Here is an 18,878-nt window from a genome sequence, read left to right on the forward strand (position 1 = left end):
AACATTTTTATTGAAAATATGAAAAAGATGGAAATAAAGGAAGGAAGGAAAAAAGGAAAGGGGGGGGAGACATGGAAAGAAAGAAGGAAAGGGAGGGAGGGAAAGACATGAAAAAGGAGGAAAGGGAAGGAAAGGAAAGGAAAGAGGGAAATAAACTAAAATAAAATGTACGGCCACAGTGATACTCAGAGACCACCAGGAGCCGCACAATATGTCTAGAAAAGCCACATGTGGCTCCTGAGCCACAGTTTGGCCACCCCTGCTCTAACACTTCCACACTTTATTTTGCTGTATTCCACTTCTTTCAGCATTTTTCACCCAGCCCGGCTCCCTTACAGTCAGTGCTGGGCTAGATCAGGAAAGCTTCCACTCCCCGGGCTTTCTGCAAACTATACAAAACCAAATGAGGACTTTTTAAAATAGGTCATATGGCTGTGCTGCAAGGCAATGGTTTGGGAAAGGGATATGGATTGCAGACTCTGCTACTGTATATTTTCTGTTGCTCTAAGTATGCTCCTACTGGTCCTTTCCGCATTATTTAATATGTTATGTCAAATTTCTTATGTTTTGTTTTAGCATTGTTTTCTGCTCTGTATTCAGATTTATGCTAGTTTTTTTCAAATGTCTGCAATTCCCCCCCCCAAAAATTATTGCATTATTTATTCAGTGTCCCAGCCATGGATTGCATTGATCTACACACCTTGAGTCTCAGTGAGACAGGCAAACTACAAATAACATATAAATAAATACATAAATTCACACATCAGAATGCTGGAAGAAAAAACATGGGAAAGGTTTAGTTTATCTTGCCCCAACCTCTGTTTTTGTTTTAAAATATACTTATCGACACTTTGCTTTTGACATGGACAGGGGGAGCTGTCTTAACCCTCCCCCTCCCATATATTCTTATATTTGTGCTAACTTGCATTTTACTTGCTCTGCAAATGAGAAATTTAATTCTCTATAAAATGAGAACATGTTCTCCTACCTGCCTGAAATTTGACCCCTTAGCTAAGCGGTCAAATCCTAAATGTATCAGCTTAAATCTCAACCATCAGATATCAGCCCAAATAAAAATCTCATGCTGAGACTTTACACATGTTGGGGCAGATCTTGAGATCTGTGGGCACAAGGATCCTAGATCTTGCATGTGTTCACCTCTGCCAAGAAGCTCTTTACAGCTTACTCTTGAGGTTGTGGGATCTTCAGAGGCTAATGCCTATGTGGGTTGGGAGGCTGCAGAAGGAAGAGAGCACAAAATCGCTTCCTTCTTCATCTTTCATGTGGAGCTTCCCCTTTCCCTTCCCTACTGCAGCCTCCCAACTCACATGAATCTGACCCTGGCACAGGACCCACGACTTCCCCTAGGTTGGAAAGGACTGGGTGGGGGGCGGGGGCGGAGATCCATGTTCACCAGTGCCTTCTGCTGAAAGATCACTGGATCTAACCTGTTGTGTTGTCCTCATACACATTCATGCTATATGCAGGTATTTGTGTGAATGCCTGAAAGGACATTCCACAGGTCAGTACCCCAAACAATTGGGGATCCATATTCTGCATATTGCTTTGCATGACATGGGCAGCTGTACAGTTGTGAGAGTGATCTTTACTCACATCTAGACATGTACAGTGAACATAGATTAAATGCATGCACAACGAATGACCAAAAAGGGCTATAGTCTCCAGCAAGCACTGGAGTCTAGTAGATACTGCCAGCAATGGCTGCTCACAACTAACAGGACAAAACCAAAGCCCTTGGGGGCGGGGGAGGATGCCATCATTCTTACTGAAGTGAGTTTATCCTTCTAGCCTGCTGTAGTTATAACTTGGGCATAATACATGCAGAAGACTTGCCTTTAAGCCATTTACATTTCTTAAGAGGTCACATCAAGAATTGGCAGACCTGTTCAGAAGTGATTCAGGAGTTGGTTTAAATGTTGCTTACAAACTGATGCAAGTGTCAGGATCGTCTGGCTCTAGAGTTTGACTGTGTGTGTAGGCTTCTAGTTTGAAGAGGAGAAGATGGGTAAACCTACCAATGCATCCACCCCAAAGCTGCTCCGCTGCATCATTCATTCTGGTTTCATTTGGATTTCTTCATCTCTTTGCTGCTCCACCTGTACTCTCTTCGTTTGTGCTTAGTTGTGTGTGCACACCTTTCACACAAAGATAAGTAAGGGACATATGGAGGAAGATGTGCACAGATTCAAGAGCAACTCTGGGCTGAATACAGACATTCATTCTGGCCTTAGAAGGTTGCGACACCTGCTTGCAATTAAATGTGGTGCAGAATGGCACATCTACTGATGAATAAGATGCGCTCATGGATGTTGCATACTCTGCTTTGCCATTTCAGAAAGGCAGAACTTAAAACTTGTGATTTCACTCAGGAAAGCTTGTCCATGCGGGGGGCAGGGGGGGTGTATTTCTTCTCACTCTGCAGCTGTTAAAAGCACAAAACCTTAGTTTTAAAAAGAGAAAATTTCATGCCAACAACAATAGCTAGGGAAGCATGTGAATTGTGATTCTCCATAACAAAAAAGGCGCTACATAATTAAAGCCAGCGCTTCCTCCTCCTTTCTCTTTCCCAATGTGTTCTCCTGGCCTGGCCCTTCAAGATCAAATTTGCTTAATTTCAGAACAAAAAGTAAGTCGGAATAATGCACAAGAAAACAATATGCCATCTGTTTTATTATAGCACTTGCTTGGCATGAGAGCCAAAGCAGCATTCAGTATAAAGACTGGGCCCAATCATCTTGTCAGCCCTTTTCAGCTTTGGCAGGCCTCATGTACACACCATTCAGAGATGGATCTCCAAACAAAAGGAAGCATCCATAACTAGGAAAAAGCCAACAGAGACATTCTGAGCTGCAATTCTTAACACAGTTTCTTTAGAAACTAACTTTTTGAAAAATCAGAAGGTGTCTGACGATGCAAATGCAACTTAAGCTAAGGAAAAGTACAGAGCATAAACTGAAACTGATCATATAGTCATTTCTTCTCCCCAGAGTATCTTGGGAATTATAGACATGAGAGGGGTTAGAGAGTGCTAAAATCATTTTTGGCACCTTCAGCAGGACCCATTTTCTATTATCACATTTTTAATTTTCTAATTTTTTTTACCCTATCAGCCTCAGAGTGTAGGAGAGTAGACATGACCCCCCCGCCCCCGCCCACTAGGGTTGCCAGGTCCAGGTTGGGAAATTCCTGGAGATTGGGGGGGGGGGTGGAGCCTGGAGATGGTGGGGTATGTGGAGGTGAGGGGCCTCAGAATAGTACGATGCCATAGAGCCCACCCTCCAAAGCAGCCATTTTCTCCAGGCGAACTGATCTCTTATCACCTGGAGATCAATTGTAATTCCGGGAGATCTCCAGCCACTACCTAGAGGCTGGCAACCCTACCCCCATTTAATTTTCACAACAGTCCTTTGAGAGTGTGACTGGCCTATCTCCAGACACCCAGTGAGCTTTATAGCTGAATATGAGGTTCCTAGATGTCTCCCCCCTCCCCTTCCAGGCACTCATCAGACCCAGAGAGGCTCAGGCAGGAAGAAGCATTGCAAACAGGTGCAGCAGTAGTTTTCAACTCTCCATTTCAATTCCAGTCTATTTATTTCCTTTATACCCTGCCTATTCCCCCAGTGGGGACCCACAGTGGTGTCCTTCATTGCCCTCGCCTCCATTTTAACCCCACAACAACTCGATGAGGTGGAGTGTGTTTCTGGCCCAAGGTCACCCTACATGGCAGGGTGGGGGTTCAAAAGTGGGTCTCCCAGGCCCTAGTTATGCAGTAATCTGTTTGAAGATTTCAGGAACAATAATATGATGTTTACTTGCAATGTAGCTATAAAATGAAGAGTAGCTATTTCACTTGATGAAAAAAAATATTTTTGAAAAAAAATAAATTGAATATTTCATTTTGTACACATAACAGACAGAGCAAGCAGCAGTTTCTACTCCACTGAAAAATCCCCAAAGTTCTTCCTATTTTTGATTTTTAAAAAGCTTATCTTACAAAGTACAAACAAAAGTGTAAAAAAGGGGGTGAAGGATGCATTAGCCTTATAAACTGAAAGTTTCAACAAATGTACCATGCCACATCTAGAACTGAGAAGACAGGGGGATATTCAGGAAGACATAATGCACTGAGATAAACATAATGCACTGGGATAAACATAATGCACTAGGATGAACTGGTGCCAGCATTGAACAACTGCACGATCAAAGTATTCATGTTGCAATAGTTTATTTAGATATGTATAACCTACTTCTCTTGCCAGTGGGGACCTAAAGCAACTTACGTTATTCTTCCCTTCTCCAATTCATCCCTATAACTACCCTGTTGGGCTGCGAGTGTCTGGCCCAAGGGTACCCAGTGAGCATCCATGGCAGAGCTGGGTTCTGCACTTGGGTCTCCCACATCTCAGATCAACACTTCAACTGCTACACTATGCCAGAAATCCATGTCATGCCATTTTAAGTGATCGATTTAAGTGCAAGTTCTACCACATCCTCCCTGATATTGCAAGGGATCCTGAGATATTCCAGCACAGTATAGTGGTTAGAGTGTTGAACTAGGAACCAAGAGAACCAGTTTCAGATCTTTACCCTGCCATGGAAGCTTGCTGGGTGACCTTGGGCCAGGCACACACATTCAGCCTAAGCTACCTCATAGGTTTGTTGTGGGGATAAAATGGGGGAGAGGAGAATGATACAAGCCAGATTGGGTCCCCATTGGGCAGAAAGGTGGGATAGAAAAAAAAAGTAAATAAATAAAATATAACAATTTTGGTATAATATTCAAAATATTGCTGTTCCCATGTGATCTCTTAGATGGCCTGCAAGGGGTGGTAACTCTGAACTTGTATGAAAATAAATCATAATTGTGTTGGGAAATGTCATATGAATCAGCACAAAGGACTGGGAGCCACGCTTTTTTAATAGGACTAGTCTGAAATGCAAGGGCCACATTTTCTGCTTGCAACAAAAAATTCTGCAAATAATTGCTTTATCCCCTTTTCCAGATGTCTGATTCAGCACACAGCCTCGGAAATGAAGGGAAGGTTTTTCTGCAGTTGCAAAATTCAGGATTTTTTGTTGTGAATGTCTCTGGAGTCACCGATATATCCCACAGAAATGTCCCTTTTGAGAAAAGTTATTCCTTATGTTGTCCTAGGTGACAAATTCATTTGTTCTGCCTCCTATGATTAGCTTTCCACTCCCTTTTTGCTTAAAACTCTGCATGGGAAGGAGGGAGCTGACAGCAGCAGGCTAATGGCTGCAGTGCTCAAAAAACTCTCTAGCAAGCAGGAAGTGCTTGCTGTTTGGTCCAAACATGCCCTGTCCACTTGCTTGGGGAGGAGGAGCATTGAGAAATGTGATAAATCATGAGCACCTTGGACATTTTTCATATTACCCCTGCTTTCAAGAGTCCTGTGGTAGAGCTTTATGAATATAAATAAACATAAAACACTTCATAAGGTAAGATCAGTGACAAATAGAGCCCTAGCCTTCCTCATCCAATTAGGAATGCAAATTAAGTGGTCAGCTGTTTGCTTGCTCAAAATTAGCTCCATCTAGAAAAGCTATTGAATGCCAAGATTGTGGATGAAGCTCAGCACATCTTATAGGAATCTGGAATCTTGCTTTCCCCCACAGACTGACTTCTTTCTAATTTTCTTTTTGCAGCCCATGGGATCAGAACGGATGGAGATGCGGAAACGGCAAACATCTGTGGCCCAGGAGACACCGAGCTCCGCACAGGAACAGCCTGGTGTAGGAAATCGAGGTTCCAATGCCTGCTGCTTCTGTTGGTGCTGCTGTTGCAGCTGCTCTTGGTATGCCTTCATGTCATCATCAGAGCTCCAGGGGGACACCACAACTAGTCACCATGGGAACATAAATATGTACTCTTTGGGCAACCAAGCAAGGCAGTTACAGTAGGAAGAGGCAGCCTTTGCATAGCTTTCCTTTGTAGATCTCAAGGTGAAAAAGAATAAGATATGAAAGGGAATTTAAATAGAACCAAGACGCAAATAGAAAAAGGAGCATTCAGACACCATGTCTCTCTCTGCTACAATGCACCCTTACAGCTTAGCCTATGCTTCAAGTGCCTTTATAAGTCTATTCATTTGGGGTAGCGTAGCAGCTGCTTTGCATGGAAAGTCCAGATTCAATCCCCAGCGTCTCCACTAAGATTTTTTGGGGAAGTAGAAAGACTTTGGGGGTTCCAAAGGAGTTGAAGATATTCTGCACCTGCCAGGTTAGAGTACTGGCTAGAGTACAGAGTTTGACTCTGTAAATAGCTCATAATTTCAGTAATGTGTGGAATACACCCTATAAGCAAGTATTTCAGCATTTCAAGCAAACATTAAGAGGTCCAAGTGACCAAGATAGTTTATAAGCTCATTCTGTGGTGGCTTCATCCATGGAAGGAGAGCCAGGGTTAACCAACCAGCCAGGCAAATACACAGAGGTGTTGGTTCCTCATGCAGAAACAGTAGCTTTGCCAACTTTCTGCACCTATTTTCTCTTGACAGTGGTTGACACAGCAGGCAAAGGGCCTAAGTGCATGCGTGTGCAACAGTACTCCCTTCCTCTTCCTGCCACCCCCGCCGGGTAGTTCAGGACCTGCCACTACCTAAGACTCAACCCTATCTTGTTTGGGGCTTGGGATATTGGGTGGGCTCTGTGTGAGAGACAGGAATGAGAATGTTCCTAGTTCACATCCCCCTCCCCATTTTTCTCCTATTTGTTATCCAACATGGCCTAGCCAGGAGATTGTAGCATATACATGGATGGAACGGTTAGAGGCACAGGTAAGGCACAGTCTGAGTTCTTAAAAGATAAAGAACTTTATTCACTACAACACGGCTTTACACTCTAGAGCACGGCACTAAGGGCTATTGCAGAGCTAAGAAAGAAAATAAAACTCTGGAGGCTAGTCTAAGCTTTGGAGACACAGACGTTACCTTGGCATCCCAAGGGGAGAGACAATGTGGTGTAGAGGCTAGAGTGACAGAGGAGGATTTGGGTGGTCCAAGTTCAATTCCCTGCTTTGCTTTGGAAGTTTGCTGGGTGACCTTGGGCCAGTCACACACACTCAGCCTAACCAACCTCACACAATGGAGAGAAGGATGAAAGCCATTGGGGAGAAAGGTGGGGTATAAATGAAGTAAAATATAAATAAATAAATAAATAAATAAATAAATAAATAAATAAATAAATAAATAAATAAATAAATAAATAAATAAATAGAAACCCCTCCTTGAGATGAACACAAGGCCGCTGGAACTTACAGAATAAGGAGGCAGATACCTCTCCCTGTCCAAGTAGCTGCATACTATTGATCAAGCCTCAAACCAGAAAAATTCTTCTTTTGCCCCAGTTGACTGAAAAGTTACTGTCTTACCTTAGCTGCAAACAGGCCTATCATACACATGTTTAAATCCTGAAGTTGTTGCAAATTCTTTCCAGCATACCATATGCATACTGAAGCAGCTGGACTTAAGACACCACTGTATCAGTCAGAGAGGAAATTGTTCATTTTCCAATGAGCTCCTGGTATAGCCAAAGTAACCTTTTCAGTGTGAGAGTATCACATTAGAAGAAATAAGAGCTTTGAAATACTGTTATGAAGCATGGGTTTTAAGATGCAGCTGGTTCCTCATGTTCATTTACCTCTCCTCTGACAAAAAGGAAAAACACACAATACATCCCCACATAATGGATACTTCATTTTCATAGTCTTTAGATCCAATATGAAATTCACAAGCTATTTTATCCCACTTTCTTTTTAGTGCTTCTTTTTAGATTCACAAGTATCATGAGACAAGAAAACAAGTGCTCAATTGGATGTTAAAATTGCTAGACATGCATGAGGCTTAAAATTACTGCTTCCGTTTAATAGCCTGGGCCCAGGCTTTGAGCAGAACAGTCGTTTGTTACCTCTAAATCACTTATTTCCTCAGAATAACTTTTCTACTAGTGAGAAATGTGAAACAAACTGCAATTTAATGCTCCATTTATAATCCCTATTTATAGAAAGCGTTTCCTCAAATAACCTGCATGATTTGCAAAGAAAAAAATTATGAATAAGAATAGAAATAGCATTGTAACTATAGAATTTTCAACATTCAAAGCTCTTTGAAATATTAACCATTTTAGGGAACTAGTGTGTGGGGGGGTGTCTCCAGCTGGGCTTTTGTTGGTTGAAGCCACAACTTCTGCCTTATCCTTCCATCTGCATTTTGGGTTGGAGGATGCTTTTCACTGTATAATTATAATGAATGGTTTTTCTTTGGGACTTCAAAATTAAGTGGGCACAGCTGCCATTTTGCAGAACATGACAAATACATTTTTAAAGGGGAGAAGGAACATGTATGCTTTGCATCACTTTGGATGGAATTTTGCTTAGTCCAGACAGTATAAATCTTGCAGCACAGATAAGGTCTACTCTACTGTAAAAGGGCAAGGTGTGTTGTCCATAGTCCAAATGTATAGACCTTATATATAGACCAAATGTATAGTTATTCAAGAGGGCTCCTGTGGCACAACAGGGGGCTTAGCAGGGGAAATCCAGGGGCAAATCCCTGCTATGAAACTCAACAGATGGCCTTGGGCAAGAAGTCACCAGTTCTCAGCCTATCCTCCCTTTATGATAGGAGCTACAACAGTAGCCTGAGCTTCCCAAATGAAGGACAGGAAAAAACACAATAAGCACACTGGGATTTAAATATAGGAGGGAAGTATCTGTACATTCATTGAGACTGCAGAAACAAAGCACACAGTTAAGTACTCTTGTCTTGAACTCTTATTGGCTTGACATGGTCACTCTGGTCCTGCACATCTCTTGTAGGATGAAAGACCTCCAATGTTGCAACCATTTTCTCTCCACATAAGCGCTTACTTGCCCATTTCATTGGTGCTAGCTAATACTTGGGAGAAAACTAAACATTAGAGTTTATGCTGCTGACATTTTACAGCTGAATTTGGCTAGTTTAAAATGATGTGAGGAGACAATGGGACCATGTGATTCCCCCCCCATGCCTTTTCAAGTGCTGAAACAGCTGTAAACCGTTTCAGGCATTTGAAAATGCATTATTGGGGGGGGGGAGATAAGAGTGCAAGATCCCACTGTGCTGTGAGCCCAATCAGGATCAGGCCCTTGTGGCATTTTTAAATAACTAAGTTCAGCTCTGAAATGCATTGGAATTCAAGGGTTGGACTCATAGCTACCATAATGTCTAGTTTGGCTGTTAGTATAAACATGGAGAGCTACCTAGTTCCCAGTAGAAAACAAAAACTCATTCATATAAAGGGTTCCATGTGCACCCCACTCTTCAATGAATAGGTTTCCAGGGCAACTCATAACGTATCAAAAACAAATCAATAAAACTTGTAAAATATTAATACAAAAGTTAGAATAAGGCATAAAGCATCTTAAAAAAGAACAAATTTAAGAGAGCATCAAAACAGTTTATTACAAGTGAGGGACCTGCAAGGACTTGAGGTGGGGAATCTTATTTTCCTCACTCCCACTATTTCCTCCCCCCTTTCCCTGAAAGCTGTAACAGCCTCTGCCTTTTTTCCGCTTCCTTCTCTTCTTCCCCCCACCAGCCAATCTACTTTTATTGCCACCCCTCCCCATCTCCGAACTTCTTTTCCTCCCCTGGCAAGATGCTGGCTGTCAGCATAGGCCAAGTCAAGTGGTGCTGGCTGCTGGGCCAGGCTGTTGTTCGGTGGGGAACCTACAAGGACTTGCGAGAGGCACCTCACTTTCTACTGTATCCCTCTTCCCACACTATTCCTCTTTCCCTCCTTCTGGCAATTCCCATGTCCTCAACTTTCCCTGCTTCCTTCTCTCCTTCCCACCTATCAACCAATGTACCTTTTATCTGCCCTCCATCTTCAGCTACATTTTTTATTTCATTTATACTCTGCTTTTCTTCACAATGAGGACCCAAAGCAGCTTACACTATTTATCTCTCCATTTTATTCTCACAAAACCCCTGTGATATATGATACGCTGAGATCCTAGTATGAAAAACTGTACCATAGTTGCTTTCATGGGGTGGCTGTTGAAGAGTAACAAGCAGTGGGCCTGGGTGAGTCATACAAGTCAGGTGCTAGAAGTTGCCCATTGGCTGTGGTCAAGCCTCAGTAAGTCCTTCCTCAGAGACCAAAACACAGCAGGAAAGGGCTTTGCGTCCCCCCACCCTTTTACTGACAGAAACCAAGCCCTGAAGGCTGTTGTAGTTGCCTAGCAATAACTACAGAGGGCATTTGTTTCTTAAAGCAACAGGTGCTTAAATTATTTGGGGGGGGGGTATAAACTCCCAGTGTTTTTTTTTTTTTAGATTTCAGATTTTTCTGCAAACCTATGTCTCTTTCAGGACATAGGTTTGCAGAAAAATCTGCAAATCATACCTTTGTAGAAAGGTATGATTTGTCTGTTTATGACGCCAATCTCCAGCTTTAAGTATCCACAGATTTGGCCACATCAAGAGTTAGATATATTGATGATTTCAATATGATCAGACTTGGTTTGTTACCTTGCAGTCTTACCGTTAGGAATCAAGATGAGAGAACAAGAGCAGCATCACATGAACTCAGAACAGATGCCATCCCAAATTGCGAAGAAAGGTAATAAACCAATACAGAGGGATTTTTTTAAAAAAAATAAAGCTTTAATATATTGGTTTAGCTCTAACAAATCACCTGCAGAAGGAAATTCTTGACACAGTTCTTCCTGCCTCATATTTTCCGCTAGCAACAGCTCCAATACCTCCAAAAAGCTTATGAGAGAGGGTGTGGGCAAAAGGTCATGCAGCCTGAAGGGCTGCAGTGAGGAATCATTCCTCCCTTACTCTTTCTGCACCAGAAGCTCCACTGGTAGGAGATTAAAGTGGTTCTCACAACCCGCTTGCCAAGCTGCATGTATTTCTGTGCACATGTATTCATCTGTGTCTAACCGCTCAACCTGTAAGCCTACCAAGTGATAATAATTGTATCACTTATCGGCAGGGAATTTCTGAACATGTATGGATGGTATGGCAAGAATCATCTTAAGTTGTTCCTTGGTGTTCCCTCAACATTGTCAGATTTTAACTTCATAATGCTAGCTATCTGCTTCTTTCTCCTACTCAAGCTCAACTCCTACTCTGGAAGATGTCAATGCCTGGGCCCAATCATTTGATAAATTAATGAGGACACCAGCTGGCAGAAATGCTTTCAGGGAGTTCCTCCGGACAGAATTCAGTGAAGAAAACATGCTTTTCTGGATGGCCTGTGAGGAACTAAAACAAGAATCCAACAAAAACCTAATTGAAGAGAAAGCAAGGCTAATATATGAAGACTATATTTCTATCCTTTCTCCAAAAGAGGTTTGTAACCCTCCTCAAAAGTGACTGAAATAAAATGTTGACCTAGTATATCACTAACAGAAACTTGAAAAAAAGATTATATAACCTACAAAGAGAAAATTTAGAGTAATGTGCTTTATAGTCCCACCCCCCAAGCAATAGTTCTGAGGACTTCATAGAAGAGGCAAAGTATCACTGGAGAATGAATATGGTATTTGATACTTAAGTGAAATTCAAAGCCTGATCTACACAGACAGAGGAAGAAAAACACTGAGGTGGTATCATTTCAGGCTGCAGGTGAGGGATCACACATTTCAAAGTTACCCCAAATTAATGACTGATCTCATTAGCAACCTTATTGCTATCAAAGTCCAGCCATATTATGTTTCAGTTCTTCCATTTTTTCCTAAACAACCTCCTTCATGTGAGTTTCATAAAGAACATCTCTGCTCTTCCACTTCTTGAAAAACTTGAGGTCCACTAAGCTACATGCAGATCCCCATCTCGTGTACTGTGATTTGCTAGGCACAAGACAACCTCCTGTTTGTGTATGCAAGTTGCCAGTAAAAACTGGAACCTGGAATCCAAAGTTTGCCCATGAGGTTTTGCTCATATTTGGGGTTGAGGAGCTCTCCCTTTTAGCAGAAACTCCTGTGCTCTCCAAAAGCCCATGTAAAGGTCAAAAAGTTCTTCAAAAAACCAACTATTGCCAAATGATAAAATCAACAACCTTCCCTGTTCATGTGCAGTACTTTGCAGCTGCTTTTCTGGTTCCCAGACAGAAGATATCTCTAGTTCCTGTGTGGCTACCTTAAAGTGCTCGTAGGCTACACTTGGTTTGGTTGATCACAGTCTATACAGGTCGGCTTTAAAACTATTCTGCCATATAGCCACAAAGAGGGAGTTTTTCCATTGTACTCTGAAAAAGCAATATATAGGTCAATGTATGGGTCATGGGAGAAACATATCATAATACATTTAGGTTTCTATGGTAGAGGCTCTGTATATAACCAGAACAGCCAAATGGGTCAACTAATGGAATGCAATCTGCCTATGTAGATGCATTCAGTTCCACCAATACTTTTGCAGTATGATAGAAACAGGTGTTATTGTATACTAACATTTTTTAAATTATTATTCACAGGTCAGCCTAGACTCCAGAGTAAGAGAAGTCATCAACCGCAATATGCTGGAGCCATCACAACATACTTTTGATGATGCTCAACTCCAGATTTACACTTTAATGCACAGAGACTCCTACCCACGGTTTATGAACTCTGCTGTTTATAAGGACTTAGTTCAGTCAATCTCTGAGAAGTCTACAGAAGCATAGAAATTAATGTATTTTACATACACATATACAGATAATACTCTGGACTATCATTCCCTACCACCGAATTTAGAATGGATGAGTTAATTACTTTAAAATAACTCAGACATATTGTCAGAAATGTTACAAATATGGAAGGTTTCCAGAGCCACTAGCTATTTGCAACTTCTTATCAAGGGTAAGAGAGACCTTGTGGTGGCGAATATGGAACACAAAGCAATGACATACACTTAAAACTTATTAAAACAGTTTTAAGATTAGTTAAAACTGTTCACAAAGAAAATAAGTTTGTTAGTGATGATGGAAGCTGTCTCCTCATCATTCAACATTCAAACCAAATGCTACACATCTACTGTGAGGATACATAACAGCTGGGATCAGGCTTACACCGTGCAGATATACCTTTAACTGGATTACTCCATATTTGAATCAGAAGAGAGTGCTCTGCATTTGAGTCAGAAAAAAACTTGGAAAAATGTCAGAACAAATGCATATAACTACAGCATGTTCAATGCTGTATTGGAATGTGTTCCTTAAACTAAACTTTATCCCCACTTCTGGTATCCATAACCAACTTTGGAGAATGAATCTTAGTGTTTACAGTCAATGGGAATTTGCATTCAACACAGAGTAAATCATACTCTTTCTTGGGACATGAGCTGAATGTTAAAAGTCAGCAAAGCAATGTAAGCAAGTTTTACAAATAAACAAATGAAAAACACTGGTTGGAACAGTATTGCCTGTAAAGTGTTACTTTATTACCAGAATGCATTTTAAAATTGCGCTGATATTTCTATACAAATTAAAATAACTTATTTTGATAAGGGTAGGGAGTTGGGAATTCTTTGCCTTCAATAAGGCACAACCTTCCCGCCTCTTCGCATTAGCTGTTTGCATTACACAACTTGAGTCGGAAATATTGTTCAAGGTTGGTGCTGCAGCTACCATTATTCTGTGCATGAAGATTTGAATAGCTTCATTTTAAGAGAGGAATTAAAATATTTCTCAACATATCAAATGTTTCTCAACAATATCAAATATTTCTCAACATATCAAATATTTCTCAACATATCAAGGCTGAGCACATTAACAGTAATATCCTAAGTAGAGTTATTCCAGTCTAAACCTATTAACTTCAATGGGCTTAGACTGGAGTAACTCTGCTTAGGATTTCACTGTAAGTACTGTCTTTTTTTCACTGAAGAACTATACAAAAGAGATGGAGGGATGACAGATACTTTTGACGAAGAATCTTTAGATGAAGAACCAAAAATCCTAGAAAGTGAAGTAAAAGCTGCACTCAAAGCAATTGGGAGAAACAAAGCACCTGGAGTAGATGGAATACCAATAGAGCTACTTCAAGCTACAGAAATTGAGTCCATCAGAACTTTAAAAAGAATCTGTCAAAAATATGGAAAACAAAACAATGGTCCATAGATTGGAAATGCTCAATCTACATTCCAATTCCCAGAAAAGAGGATGCCAAGGAATGCAGCAACTATCGGACTATTACTTTAATTTCCCATACAAGCAAAATGATGCTCAAAATTCTACAGCAAAGACTCTTACCATATATGGAACGAGAAATGCCAGATGTTCAAGATGAATTCAGAAAAAGAAGAGGCACTAGAGATCCCATTGCAAATTTACAATGGCTAATGGAACATACCAGGGAATTTCAGAAAAAAACCAGCCTGTGTTACAGCAGAAAGCTTTTTCTGCTGAAATGGGGGTGCCATTTCATCTGATAGTTTTGATGTGCAACCTGTACTGTGGACAAGAGGCTACTGTCAGGACAGAATATGGGGAAACAGAATGGTTTCCAGTTGGCAAGGCTGTCAGACACGGATGTGTATTATCTCTCTACCTGTTCAACCTCTATGCAGAGTATATTAATAAGGAAAGCTGGATTTTATCTAGAAGGTAGAGTCAAAATTGGTGAAAGGAACATGAACAGTTTGAGATATGCAGATGACACCATGTTACTGGCAGAAAATAGTGAAGACTTGAAATGGCTACAGATGAAGGTTAAAGGAGAAAGTGCCAAAGCAGGATTACATCTGAACATCAAGAAGGCAAAATTAATGAATATTGAGGAATTACACAGCTTTAAAGGTGACAATGAGGAAACTGAAATTGTTCAAGATTTTGTATTCCTTGGCTCAAATCATCAACCAACAGGGGGTCTGCAATGAAGAAATCAGAAGAAGATTGAGACTTGGAAGAGCAGCTGTGAGGGAGCTAGATAGGATCTTTAAAGATGGCATTGTCTTTCTGGGAATCAAGATCAAGATCATCCAAACCGTGGTTTTCCCCGTTACTATGTATGGATGTGAAAGTTGAACAGTGAGGGAAGCTGACAGGAAGAAAATTGATTCATTTGAAATGTGGCACTGGAGGAGAGTTTTGTGTATACCATGGACAGCCAAAAAGACAAATAAGTGAGTACTAGATCAAATCAAGCCTGAATTCTCTCTAGAAGCTAAAATGACAAAACTAAGCCTGTTGTACTTTGTTCATGAGAAGACAAGATTCTCTGGAAAAGTCCATAATGCTAGGAAAAGTGGAAGGCTGTAGGAAAAGAGGAAGGCCTAAAATGAGATGGCTTGACTCAATAAAGGAAGCCACATCCTCCATTTTGCAGGATCCAAGCATGTCTGTTAATGACAATGTTTTGGAGGTCTTTCATTCATAGGGTTGCCATAGGCCAGAGGCAACTTGACAGCACATAACACACTCTCTTTTAAGAGCAAATGGTAAATTTCCTAAAAAAACAGCCTAACTAAAAAAAAAATACCTGCATTGGTCTGTATCCAACCACATATTCCAAAGACCTGTTTGCGAGGGGGTTGCAATATTCAACAAGTCATTCCTCTCACTTTAGACCACCATGTTGCTGTTCCTGAAGTCCAATCACTTAAAAATTTTGGAACTGCATGGTTAGATACAGGTCACTGCAAAGACCCTTAATGGAGGACATTTTTAATCTACAAATTAACACATCATCCATTATTCCTTTCCAAGCAGTAGCTAAATTCTAACAAGATCAAAGATCTCAAGACTGTCTGGAAGGCAGACACACTAATATGGAAACCTTAGCCTCAGAAGGAGCTAAGGTTTCCCCTCCCTTAGAAGGGAAAGGTCAGGTGAAATCAGGGGTTGAAAATTTCTGAGGTAATTCAACATACATCTATCCCTGATGTAAAGTCAAGAACATGCACAGGCATTAGTTCTTATTTTCTTCACACATACTTAAAGGCTCCTGTTCTGAGGCTTGGCTTCCTTTGTATTTCCCCAAGCACTCTAGTATACTTTCTTTTAGTATTCTCTTTCTCTTCTGGAGTTAGGAATGCTGGTACCCACTTTCAAGTACCCCAGTCACCTTCTCTTCACACACCAGTGCTTTCCTTCAGTTGTTAACTGAATCTGAAGGTCTCCACAGGCAGTTTCCAAACATACCCAACCAGGGATCTCTTCATTTTAGACAGCTTCCTCCTTGTATTGTCGAAGGCTTTCACGGCCGGAGAACGATGGCTGTTGTGGGTTTTCCGGGCTGTATTGCCGTGGTCTTGGCATTGTAGTTCCTGACGTTTCGCCAGCAGCTGTGGCTGGCATCTTCAGAGGTGTAGCACCAAAAGACTTTTGGTGCTACACCTCTGAAGATGCCAGCCACAGCTGCTGGCGAAACGTCAGGAACTACAATGCCAAGACCACGGCAATACAGCCCGGAAAACCCACAACAGCCATAGCTTCCTCCTTGTTTGACTGGATAGGGTAAATCTCTTCTTAGAAGATCTCTCCCTTTTCTTTGGCCTGATTGGAAATCTGCAACCTACTTTCCAACCTTCCTTGCCAACTTTTCTCCATTCTCCTGACAGTGTTAACATTGGTCTCCTGTAGAACTCTGTTTCCCAACCCTTCACATTCCATTCCTCTCTGCTAGAACTGAAAAAAGACCCTCTTCTTTCAGATCCCTTTGAGTAGCCTGTCAGTCAGAGCTGTCTGATTCTGTGAGGGATTAACCCTTAATACTCCTGCAGCTGAGTGTACAGCACTTCTAGGCTAGAGGGCAACATGCTCCATGCATTCTTAAACACCCTTGTCTTTCACAAATTCCAGACAAAATCGACATTTAAGATCTCGTCTCAGATTAAGCCTTGTTTCTAAATTAATAGCATTACTTCAACAGATCCATAAAGCAAAGTGTCTTAAGTTGCAAGGGACAACCAGAAAGTCTAAAATAGATTCCAGGCTGGTAGCTACAAGTTGCTTTTCTTTTCTACCTTATTATTAATATTCCCATGTGGGAAGTACAAAACAAAAAACATTAACCAAGACTCATCCCCTCTGGGAAAAAATACATATACACACTAATTTAGTTGATTATTTAATGCATCACGCCAGAGATGTTTTCTTTTTTTTTTCCATGATAAACCATTAAAAAAAAATAATGAGCTCTGTCATCACACAGTAGCAAGGGAGATGACCTGGAACAAAGTGTATATATTGTCAGCAACATTACCTGTGACTAGAAGTTCCATCATCTTCCTTTAAAAATGATACCAATTATATCCTCTTGAACCAAACAAGAAAGATATATAAAGTCGAAGCATACCATTCTATTTCTGCAATTTGAGGCAAAATGCAACGTAGGGGAGTTGCAGTTGGTAGGTTATCTATGAACATTTATGATCACTATTCTGTAGAAGGGAATAATTGTGAGTAGCACTGTTAAGATTCTGGATTGGTTTAGGAAATAGTAAATGAATGATCATTCATAACTTTCAGTTAAAAAGTACTGTTGTTCAGTAACTGACAACTACTTCTAACCAAGTGAATATAGCTAAGATGTTTAAAATAATTGTTCAAGTAAAAAAGCAACTCCCCAACACTCAAGTTACTATAGAGTAAATCCCATTTGCTATGTTAGCATTAAACTTCAAGTGAGATTATGTTATCACCACAGTCATAACTAGAACCAAGAACAACATCCAAGAAGAGAAACATAATGCTAAGAGGAACCAAATATGCTTAAGGAACTCAGCTTATAGAGAATATTAATAGATAAAAGAGGGCATTTTCTTCCTAATGCAAAAGATTTAAGTAGGGCACAGTTAGCATGCCAGGTAAAACTGAACAATTCAAAGTTCCTGCTCCCAATATGGAGGATTCAGTGTCTTTCAAGTTCTTGTTTTAGGTTACTCCTTCAGTACAAATACATCAAGAGTAATTAAATCAACAGCTTTAAAGCCTGATTCTGTATACACAGTACTGTACATATATTAAAGGAATGCCAAACCATGGTTTAAGTTTCTTATTCCCTGTTTTTCATATCAGCATACTGAAGGATCTTTATGAAAATTCAATTACTGAGTTTGTCTTCATTCCATTACTATATTATACGGCACACACACAAAATAATTATTTGGATCAAAATTCAAATAGTGAAGGAACGAGTATGGATGAAAGCACAGGAATACAATTTGTTTGCTTTCTTGTTTTGATGAAACTGTTCATACTGCTGGAGATACATACTGTTTAAGTGGAATTGACAGAGGTAATAAATTAAAACAAAGAAAAAACACAAAACATGAAGGCTTTACAAAAATCATGAATACTTTACAAAGTACTTGATTATTAAGCTAGATATGAGATTCAATTTTTTTCAGAATAAGTAGCTTAGCAAGTATTTTAAACATTCCAGTTTTTGTCTGGATTCTTAAATATTAACACTACCTCCAGTCCAAATAGATAATTTAAATAAGCCCAGATTGCATATGCCCAGTGAGATGTTTGATTTTATTTTTTCATAGCAGTTTACCATGTCCCATTAAATTGCTTTTGGAACAAATTTTCAGAGAAGTGTTTTGCAATGTAGAACAGGGTGCTGTTGTTTAACTCTTCCTCTTTCCCCGCAGTTCATATGGATTTCAAAGAAGAACACAGTATGATACCAAACTCAGGATTCAACCCAGATACGCTTGTGCGAACTGGTGTTCAAGTTCTTTCTAAGTCAGAGATTCACTACACAATCTTAAGAAGTGCGTAATCTCAGCTTCCCAGCTGTATGCTAGGAAAAACCAGTTTCACTTCAGTGATAAAAGATTAACAATCAAAAGACTGCCAAATTATATGCAGCCATGTAAGAATTAAGTTATTCAACCTACTAATTTGAGCCCATTGCT

General features: G+C 40.4%; 1 protein-coding gene across 2 annotated transcripts in view; it reads left to right on the top strand.

Moving 5' to 3' along the window:
* Positions 1-12,696, top strand: part of RGS20 (regulator of G protein signaling 20) — a 40,113-nt gene extending 27,417 nt beyond the window's left edge. For both annotated transcript variants that reach the window (XM_054985434.1, XM_054985435.1), the window contains 4 exons: positions 5,689-5,837; positions 10,561-10,644; positions 11,150-11,384; positions 12,508-12,696. In XM_054985434.1, the coding sequence (XP_054841409.1) occupies positions 5,689-5,837; positions 10,561-10,644; positions 11,150-11,384; positions 12,508-12,696 (657 nt within the window). The remainder of the gene's footprint in view (positions 1-5,688; positions 5,838-10,560; positions 10,645-11,149; positions 11,385-12,507) is intronic.
* Positions 12,697-18,878: the final 6,182 nt, after the last annotated feature.

This window comes from Eublepharis macularius, chromosome 7 (genome assembly GCF_028583425.1).
Source record: "Eublepharis macularius isolate TG4126 chromosome 7, MPM_Emac_v1.0, whole genome shotgun sequence".
Lineage (NCBI taxonomy): Eukaryota > Metazoa > Chordata > Lepidosauria > Squamata > Eublepharidae > Eublepharis > Eublepharis macularius.